The 9,336-nt window shown below is 42.9% G+C and overlaps 2 protein-coding genes and 1 non-coding gene across 3 annotated transcripts; 1 reads left to right on the top strand and 2 right to left on the bottom strand.

Annotated features, from left to right (window-relative positions):
- Positions 1-1,030: 1,030 nt before the first annotated feature.
- On the top strand, positions 1,031-2,940 carry LOC117401229 (gap junction beta-4 protein-like). The gene is made up of 2 exons (XM_034001770.3): positions 1,031-1,168; positions 1,959-2,940. The coding sequence occupies exon 2, from the start codon at positions 1,966-1,968 to the stop codon at positions 2,569-2,571; it is 606 nt and encodes a 201-aa protein (XP_033857661.1). The 5' UTR covers positions 1,031-1,168; positions 1,959-1,965; the 3' UTR covers positions 2,572-2,940.
- A 1,494-nt stretch (positions 2,941-4,434) lies between these two features.
- LOC117966203 (small ribosomal subunit protein uS19) lies at positions 4,435-7,318 on the bottom strand. The gene is made up of 4 exons (XM_034911827.2): positions 7,196-7,318; positions 6,231-6,316; positions 5,140-5,374; positions 4,435-4,594 (listed from the first exon to the last, which is right to left on the bottom strand). Exons 1-4 carry the CDS (start codon positions 7,301-7,303, stop codon positions 4,481-4,483), a joined length of 543 nt encoding a protein of 180 aa, XP_034767718.2. The 5' UTR covers positions 7,304-7,318; the 3' UTR covers positions 4,435-4,480.
- On the bottom strand, positions 5,689-5,824 carry LOC117401535 (small nucleolar RNA SNORA35). Its single transcript, XR_004544353.3, has one exon. It is a non-coding gene; the product is annotated as a small nucleolar RNA SNORA35 (small nucleolar RNA).
- Positions 7,319-9,336: the final 2,018 nt, after the last annotated feature.

Here is a 9,336-nt window from a genome sequence, read left to right as displayed (position 1 = left end):
CTGCCTTTGCAGACTCATACCACAGTGGCACTGTGTTTATATTCTGTCATACCAATGGTACTACAACTTAATGGACCAATGCACACAGCAGGTGCCAGAGCTGATACTGTATGTGCAGCTCCAAATCCATGGTGATTCCATAGCTGGTAAAGATGCAAGGGAGCATTATCTGGTGCTAGATTCTAGCACCAGCAACATAAACTTCTGGCACCAGTAAACATGTTTAATGTATTATTATTATAAAAATATATATTATTCTTTAGCAACCATAGATGATGACAGTTTCTCATTACTCAACTGATCCACCCACACTCATCCACAGCACAGGTTTGTGTCGTGTGGAAAGCTGAAGTGACTCCACAGTGGACTTTTACTCATTGAAAAGTAGGGGAGAGGGCTTGACTTGGGAGGGGTTTGATAATTTAGCACCAGTAGGCTGTTTTTCAAAACTATTTGCACCCCTGAGATGTAGCCGGCGAATGGTTCTGTTGGGGTTTCTTTAATGGTATTCCAATGGTAACTTTTCAGGCAGAATGGTTATTTAAAATCCAGTGTTCAGAGATTATATCACCAGCCTGCTCAAACTGCAAAACGAGCTTGCAGTGACAGCTTCTTCCCACAAGAGGTCACTGCAGTATTCTGCATCAGTATACATTTCAATAGATAGTGGGGTTTCGTTCATCATTCACACAGTATAATTATACATGTTGTTGGTGCTGGTACCTATCAATTAGTGTTTATTCCTCCATACTTTCTGGGTAGACCCAGTTGGCTTTTCAAGTACATTCCTAAATCACGTCAAATCCGTTTGCAGTAGAATGCGTATCTTTCAAAACTGTACCACATTCGGCTGGTTTCACAGACTAGGCGAGTGCTACTGTCTGTGAAAGCAGTCAATGCAGTGTTATTGCAGGCATTTCTCCTCTGACTGGCAGAAGGACTTCGCTAGCTTTCCCCAGGCAGGTGTGTTCTTTGCTAGTTTTGACCTCCTTTCAGTGACCGGGGTGTGTACAGACCAAACACCTACAGCACCTGGGTGCAGCTCTCTGTGTTTAGGGCAAAACAGGAGAGCTTGGAGAGAAAGCACAGTCACAGCATACAGGACTCAGCGAAAGAGAGAGGGGGTTAAGGAACAGACTGCTCCGGATACACAGACAGACATTAAAAGGTATGGAAACAATTATTTCTGAAACGTGTTTAATCTGTCGCTCTTTTTCCTACAAACACCTCTAATACCAAGACCAAGTATGGCAAGGAGAATCGGGGGGGAAAGACTAGCACAGCCCCCCCTGAGCTGGAAACAGCCAATGACCAAATGCTCGGCCAAGACCAGCACATCGGCAGGCAGCTACCCAAACCCTGATCCCAGGACCGGTATCACAACCATGCGAGCAGCCTGATCAGAGGACTAAACCTGCAAGTCAGGCATCAGCAGCAATATCAACAGAACTGGGTTTAACCCAATGAGCCTTCCTTACCACTCCCGTTGGTTCTGCTTGCCTGTGCTTCAGCTAAGACAGTGTGGAGTGTGGTTAATTGAATGAGTTGACAAGCATGTGTAAAAAGAATAGAAACTGCAATTGCTGAGGATGTAGACACTACATTAACAGATGGGTTGTGTTAAAGAGATTGTAATGTCACACAGACTAGAAGCATGTATGTTGGGGCTGCTTGCTCCATTACCAACAGCATAGTCACCTTGATTTAGTCCTCAGTGAGCATTACAATAAGCTGATTGGTTTTACACATCTACTATATTAGTAGCTTCATGTTTCAATCACTGTTTTCTGTAATAATGTACTGGAAAGATGCCTTGAATGCAGTGCTGTTCTGATCTTGGATGGAGAAAAGACACATCTTATTTTGATTATTGCCATTATACATTAAGGTGTCATGTATTTCTCATCAACACACACAAATCATGTAATGAAAGCCAGGACCCCCACTCTTTGTTGCAGGGTTGCCATGCTTCACACAGAGAGAATCACGATGCTTCTGAGTGGCACCAGCCAGCTCTCCAGCTCCCAGTCCCGGGTCTGTCTCTCCACTGCCACCCTCCTGCGGCTCCTCACTCTGGTGCTGGGGGGCGAGACCGCCTGGAGAGACGAGGAGAGAGGCTTCCTCTGCAATACCAGCGTGGTAGGCTGCCAAGCAGCCTGCTTCGACCAGCATAGCCCCATTGCTCCCTTCAACCTGTACTGCCTGCAGCTCATCTTCCTGTTCACTCTCTCGCTGGCCGGTGCACGGCTCCACCAACCGGGTCCGCAATATCTCCAGGCCAGGCCCCACATGCATTTCCTCAGTCTCCTGGGCAAGGCTATCATCGAGGGCCTCTTCCTGCTCATTGCCTATCAGCTCTACAGCACCAGGCCCTCCGAGACAACCTGCAGCACCTCCCCCTGCCAGGGATTAGTAACGTGCAAGGTGTTTGGCGCCACGGTGAGAGACGCCCTCTCTCTCCTGGTCTGTAGCTGTTCAGCAGTCAGTCTGCTGGTTTGTGTGTTCGAGGCTTATCGGTCACTGACCTACTTTTCAGAGAAGCTTGTGGGGAAAGGAGCTACCATCCCTTAGACTGAGATCAACACGTTACTACTTCTGTTTTACACTTGGACTAGATGGTGAGCTGCCCTAAATAAATGTTGCCTGGGGAAGCAGCGACAATAAATACACTCCCGACCTTGGATTTATTTATTTGAACCATTCCAAACTCCTTAATTGAGGAGCAGTTATTCTTCAACCTGTACCAACAATACTAAACTAAGGGGATAGCCACGATATTGTACTAAACAACCTGCATGCAGGTGCCAAGTGCAAAACATATTTACAACTAGATTTAAAAATAAATAAGAGGTTTAGGTTCAACTTAAACTCTCGAGGTAGTGAATTTTGTAGTGGAGGTACATATTGGGGAAAACAAACATGCTTTCATTGGTCTAAACATGCTGCTATTTTGTATTAGATTTGAATAGTGTATCGTAACCAACAAAAGGAGCACATCAGGTTTAAGACACAATTTTAAAATGTAGGTTTTCAGATCAATTTTTTGATAATGGTTTTAAAACCTGGCTTTATCCGCCACCACCACTGATTAAAAAGCATCTCCTATAAATCAATATATTTCCATGTAATACTCTCATTGGTTCCCTGAGACAATACTGCCCAACTGTGAGATTTGTAATGCATAGTACAGTGCAGTCACAAGCCATTGACATTAGAGAAGAAACTGACAGCTCAATAAGAGGATGTGTTAGGACACAACTACCAACATCTAAATGAAGCAAACGGGACATCAAAATGAAGGATAAACTGTTGGAGTAAGCTGATGAGATGAGATTGTGAATACAAGTAGAATCACACATACCTGTTAGTCTCATGTATGCAGTATTCTGCCTTGTTTTATCCCATTTGTTAAATTAAAACGCAGTACAGAAAGCACAAACATCGAACTGAAGATGAACATTTATTCAAAATCAATCTGACACGAATCGTTTCAAAGTGCACCAAACCATGCAAGAATCCCAAGAGCTTTTATGCCAAATCAACCTGACATGAAAAGTTAATCAGATCCTCAAGTTTTTTTTTTTTTTTTTTTACTTTCATCAATGTTGCTATATTCATGACAGAGATATACCTGCATTACTCCTTTTTTCAAACAATCAATACAGTTCCCAGCTTTGTTGCAACATAAAATGATTTTCATTCGAGGCAGTTAGTGTTTGCTTTTTATTGAAACTAAAGAGTTGACTTCACTGCGGAGGTGGCATCCCGTGCGTACATACAGCGTGTGCTTGTGATTTTTTTTTATTTTTTTATTTGGGGTCCAGGTTCGTTATAATGAAGGGTGTTATAGCGAGGGTGTGCTGTATTTTACTTCTATACGCGTACATATACACTGGAAATTAAAAACGTTGTGCTACTTTAAACGTATTCACCTAGCACCTGAAAGAGAGAAGATACAAGATCATGGCACATTTTGGTCAATAAGTTTTACTCTTCAGTGAAAGCAGTTTACTTAAAACACTGCATTTACCAGTTCACATGACAGCACTCGCCAACATTAACCTCAGAATATTTATGCTGTTCTGCTATCATGTTAGTTTTGAATATCTTATTAGGATAATACCAATTAGCAGCAGAAATACATAAACAAGTTTCCTGCTTCTTCCTAGGCCAGGGTAGACTGATCTTCTATTGCAAGACTTCAACCAAATCCTTCATCATTTCATTGCACTCCAAGGATGAAAAATAATGAAGGAACTGGGTTTCCTAACCCTGCCCCAGGGCACTGCTAGTAGTCAACGCCTACCCAAACCACCAAGCCAATATGAGATTCAAACAGCAGTACACGTCCAGCTTATTAAACCTGTGCTACACTGGACATTTCCTCCAGCACCGCAGCACCGTGTAAAGGGAATAAGGGACAGAGGCATGACAGTGGGTGGGATCGCCCTTTTATTTACATACAGAGACTGCAGTAGTTTTACTTCAGAGGGATGAATCGGGAGGAGTGGGTGGCACCAATACCAGGGCGACCGTGCTTCACAGGCTTGTAGGTTATGGAGAACTCGCCCAGGTAGTGGCCAATCATCTCGGGCTGGAGGAGAGAGACAGGGGAGAGTCAGGCCAGCAGCGTCACAGCCATATGCTACCAATGTGTCCCTCATGTTTAGTAATAAATACTCCAACAGCTGGTTTCACAGACCCAGATTAGCACCAGTTATCTTACTCAAGGTAACATTAGGTAGCCCAAGATTAGAGCTAATCAGGGGTCTTTGAAAGCAACCGTGAAAGAACTTTAGGGCTAATAAGCCCTATGTAGGACTATAAAATTACACTAATGTTTTAAAAATGGATATGCCTTAAACTGGAAATTCTGATCTGAGCTTTCAGCCACTTCTGTCGTAGCCACACTACCTAAATCACGTGCGATCAACTACATGATTGCCATTCAGCTATGTTTTCACAAACTTGCTGATCGTACATTACGTAGGTAGTTAAACGGGGCATTTCAAGACTGATACCTGGATAGTCTTCATGCTAGATTAAACAAACAGCATGTCCGTGGAGATTGGATTGTTCTTGCCGACTGACTGCTTGCTTGGTTTCAAAACCAACAACCGATTTGGTTGCGGGCCTCACCTTGATTTCCACCTGGTTGAAGGTCTTGCCGTTGTACACTCCCACCATGCTGCCCACCATCTCGGGGAGGATCACCATGTCGCGCAGGTGAGTCTTCACCACCTCTGGCTTCTCCATGGGCGGAGCCTCCTTCTTGGCCTTGCGCAGGCGTTTCAGGAGGGCCTGCTGCTTGCGACGCAGACCGCGGTTCAGCCTCCGTCGCTGGCGGGCGCAGTACAGCTGCATCAGCTGCTCGCTACAGGGAAGAGACAGCAGCTCAGATCTGACATCTGCGATTTACATGAGACCACCTCAAAGAACTTCACAATTCAAAGGCAACACTGAGCTACACCTAAACGTGGAAAGGGTTATATGAACAATAGAGAAGGGCTGACTGTTCTAAGCCTAAGAGCAACAGATTTAATAATAAAAGTACATTCGCCTATAGTGTGCCACACACGATACGTTCAATGCGTTACAACAGCCCTGTTAGATCAACTTCAAATCAAAGAAGCAACCCACCAAAACAAGTTCACTACTACTGCTACCGAGGGCTGTAGGAAACTCAATACTTGTCCCCAGCCTTCGAAAGGGAAGGGCTACAGATCAGAAGCCCTGCCCTTCTGCAAACTGGGGTTAATCTGGCACTGGAATGAGAGAGACATGAAGGCCAAGGAAAAGGCCATCAAGTCACTAGACAGTGCCACCGAATGGACATCCACACCTTCCAATAGTCTTCTAGGAGTTCACAATGAAAAGATTTACAGTTCAGTAGGATTACATTAACCATGGCTTCTGACAACCTACCAATCAGCATCCTAACATAACAGCTCTTCAAAGCAGATCAATAAGGCATTCATGCAAGGGACATGCTAAATGTCTTTCAAGAGAGTTGGATTACTGGGTCCTCCCCCAAACTGCCAAATAAAGCCTTCCCTACATGTCTGGGATGCAGTTTCACACATCTCTGGTTAGAACCCAGCCTTCAGTTAGCTCCAGCACCCCTACCTGGTATAGGGACAGAACAGCAAGTGGCACACTGTGTCCCAAGCACACCCAGTGCAGTCAGGGTATGCCAGGGACAAGCTGTGTAGAAGAGGACGGGTACTCACTAGGACATGTCCAGGAGCTGGTCCAGGTCAACACCCCTGTAGGTGAATTTCCTGAAGGTTCGCTTCTTCTTTTGCTCGACTTCTGCCTGTGGAGAAAGGAAGCTTAATACAGTAGAACATCGCCACAGATCAGAGTTAAAATACAAGGACATTAGAGACGCAGTTTATTTTTATATCATTCTGAATTATTTACCCAATACAGATATCACACAACTCCAATTGACATTTGTAACTCTGACGCTGCCTTCATACGTTTTTTCTGTGCATCCAGATAATAGTAATCTACGCAAACTAGTATTTTATACAACCAAAAGACGTTTACCCCACATTCTAACTATATACAGCTTGGTTAAGTTTTGTTTAACGTTACAGCTACACAAGACAGAAGGTTTATAATTTAACAGTTTATTTAATTTTGACAAGACACAGACCACTAGCCATTCAATAAAACAGCACATACCGGTCACATTTATTGATACTCGCGCAAAACAGAAGAGACACATGCAGGTTAACGGAGCAGCACAGAGCGGGTGTGTTTGATACGGATACACATTCAAAAACTGAATTTCCTCAGCCAGTCAGGTACCCGCTGCATAGTTACCAAACTAGGCCATGAATGAACTCGTATCACGGAAGGTGACGGGTCTGTAATAATGCATGGCAAACAGACACTGAACCTCGTACAGATATCTACAAACATTAAGAACACAGTCAACACTGTGTTTAATACTGTTGCGAATTTAAAGGAAACGACACACGCGTTACATGGCTGACATACAGCACACAAATACGTAACCAGAAAAGTCATAATCTCGCGATTCCCAACTCAATAACACATCCAAGTGATCAACGAAACTGCGTGTCGTCAACATGTGCAGCTTAACGCTGCTTTTCTGTATATTTTTGCACGGATGGCGTGAGATTGTAGGTTAAAACCAGTCTCAGCAACAGATCACATCACCCACCATTTTGCCAGGATCTCTTCGGAAAGGACCGTTCTTGTTCTCGCAGTGCTTGATATCGCGGGACCTGGGCCAACTTCCGCCAGTACAGTGAAACCACATCCGGTGCATGTTTTGCCAGTAGTTTAGTCCAGAATGTTAAAAACATTAAAAAAAACTTCAGCTTCGATTGTGTGTTCGCTGTTCTTTACTTTCAGTTCATTTTGTAACGAGATACATACAGTATTTACAGCCCAGTACTACTTATAATATAGGTAGAAACCTATACAATATTTCTGCATACCGTAATGACACCAGCAATGTCAGAATAAGGGTGGAGAAATACTATTATGACACTGTACACGTATGCTTCAGAATGGTGTTTTTGCTACAGCTGTTATTATTTTTTTATTATTATTTATTTCTTAGCAGACGCCCTTATCCAGGGCGACTTACAATCGCAAGCAAATACAAATACATTCAAGTGTTACAATACAAGTAATACAATAAGAGCAAGAAATACAATAATTTTTGTTCAAGTGTGACAAACCACAATTCAATAATACAGCAGATAATAGTGATAGTTACATCAGGATATGATTTAGTACAAAATACTACAGGTTAAACACTTGGCAGATTACAATATTCTGAAGTACAGGATTAAATGCAGTAAAATAGGGGGCAGATAAGAGCAAAATAAAGCACATTTAAATGAAGGGTGACAGTGTCCCAGGATACAACAGAGGAGTTCTACAGGTGCTGTTTGAAGAGGTGAGTCTTAAGGAGGCGCCGGAATGTGGTCAGGGACTGGGCAGTCCTGACATCTGTAGGAAGGTCGTTCCACCACTGCGGAGCAAGGGTGGAGAAGGAGCGGGCTCGGGAGGCAGGGGAGCGTAGCGGAGGTAGAGCTAGTCTTCTAGTGCAGGCGGAGCGGAGAGGTCGAGTGGGGGTGTAGGGAGAGATGAGGGTCTGGAGGTAGCTGGGTGCAGTCTGGTCAAGGCATCTGTAGGCTGTTAGTTCTACATGTTGGAATGCAATTGCATCTGAAGAGATCTCGACCCTCTACTATCACATGGCCTGTAGGGGGCATAATAGACATTTTGCCTGCAAGTGAGTGACTGCCAAAAATACTTCACTATGGAGGTTATTTTGCCTTTTAGTGGAACTCCGTTGAATATATTTGCAGGAAGATCATTCTTATTTTGTTCCATGTGTGTCAGATCGTCTGTAGGTGCAATTTTGCTAATTTTAAGGTTATTTTTCATACTTCAGATCTTTCCGTGCTGAACAACAAGCTGAAGACTGGGCTTGTTGAACGCTGGTGCTCACATTTCAAACAATGTGAAGTAGGTGAAACTACCACAAAATGAGCAGCTTTGCAAATATTCATGAAGATGAAATTGTATCTCGACCACCTTATTAAATGTCTCGTGTGCAGTGTAAAATAGGGTTAATCATTTAATTATCTATGCAATATATAGCATCAATGTTGACAAATAGACAAAATTATCAGCATACTTTAAAAAAAAAAATGATATGACCAGTTTTACTGTGTTCAGGGTTGCCACATCTGTATGACTTCTGTAGCCAAGAAGCTGATTAAAAAATAACCCAAAAGTAGCCAAAAATGTGTCACTTAAATTCACACAAAAGTGTAACCCAATAAATTCTGATAATCAAATCTGCACCCCATGGAACAAACAACCAACCAGTGGCGATTCTGGAAATTACCACAGGGGGGCACCAAGAGCGGTACAGCTTAATTACAGAGTATTTTCTGGTCTACTTTTTAGGGGGTCTGCAGGGTTTTCCATATATAATAAAATGATCCACAAAGACAACCATGTAGATTAAAAGATAGCAAACCTACAATGAATAACCTGAAACAAAATTCCATGAAGTGAAAAAAAAACACAATTATGTATCTGCCTGTGTTTTCAGGAATTCTGAAGTGCCTTAAACTGCCCTACTTCAATATAAACCTGGACACAGACATATATTTAAATGAATAGCAACAAACAATGAAGTTAAATAGATATATAAATAGCATTTAAAAAAGGACTTTAATGCTGACCTTAAATTCCGGGTGAGATCTGAGCTGATCTGTATAAATAGACAAAGGGGACCTGCTTTGCAATATATGAATGATGAGAATACAGTGTTAT

Source organism: Acipenser ruthenus, chromosome 47 (genome assembly GCF_902713425.1).
Source record: "Acipenser ruthenus chromosome 47, fAciRut3.2 maternal haplotype, whole genome shotgun sequence".
Taxonomy (NCBI): domain Eukaryota; kingdom Metazoa; phylum Chordata; class Actinopteri; order Acipenseriformes; family Acipenseridae; genus Acipenser; species Acipenser ruthenus.
The sequence above is the reverse complement of the archived record's forward strand: the minus strand, read 5'-3'. Positions and strand labels throughout refer to the sequence as shown.

What these genes read in the sequence shown, in the direction of transcription:
- LOC117401229 (XM_034001770.3), top strand. Translation starts at nt 1,966, where the DNA reads ATGCTTCACACAGAGAGAATCACGATGCTTCTGAGTGGCACCAGCCAG.
- LOC117966203 (XM_034911827.2), bottom strand. Translation starts at nt 7,303, where the DNA reads ATGCACCGGATGTGGTTTCACTGTACTGGCGGAAGTTGGCCCAGGTCC. An exon ending in CAGCTCCTGGACATGTCCTA is followed by an intron (nt 5,375 to 6,230) that starts GTGAGTACCCGT and finishes TCTTCCCTGTAG; the next exon opens with CGAGCAGCTGATGCAGCTGT. An exon ending in TCAACCAGGTGGAAATCAAG is followed by an intron (nt 4,595 to 5,139) that starts GTGAGGCCCGCA and finishes TCTCTCCTCCAG; the next exon opens with CCCGAGATGATTGGCCACTA.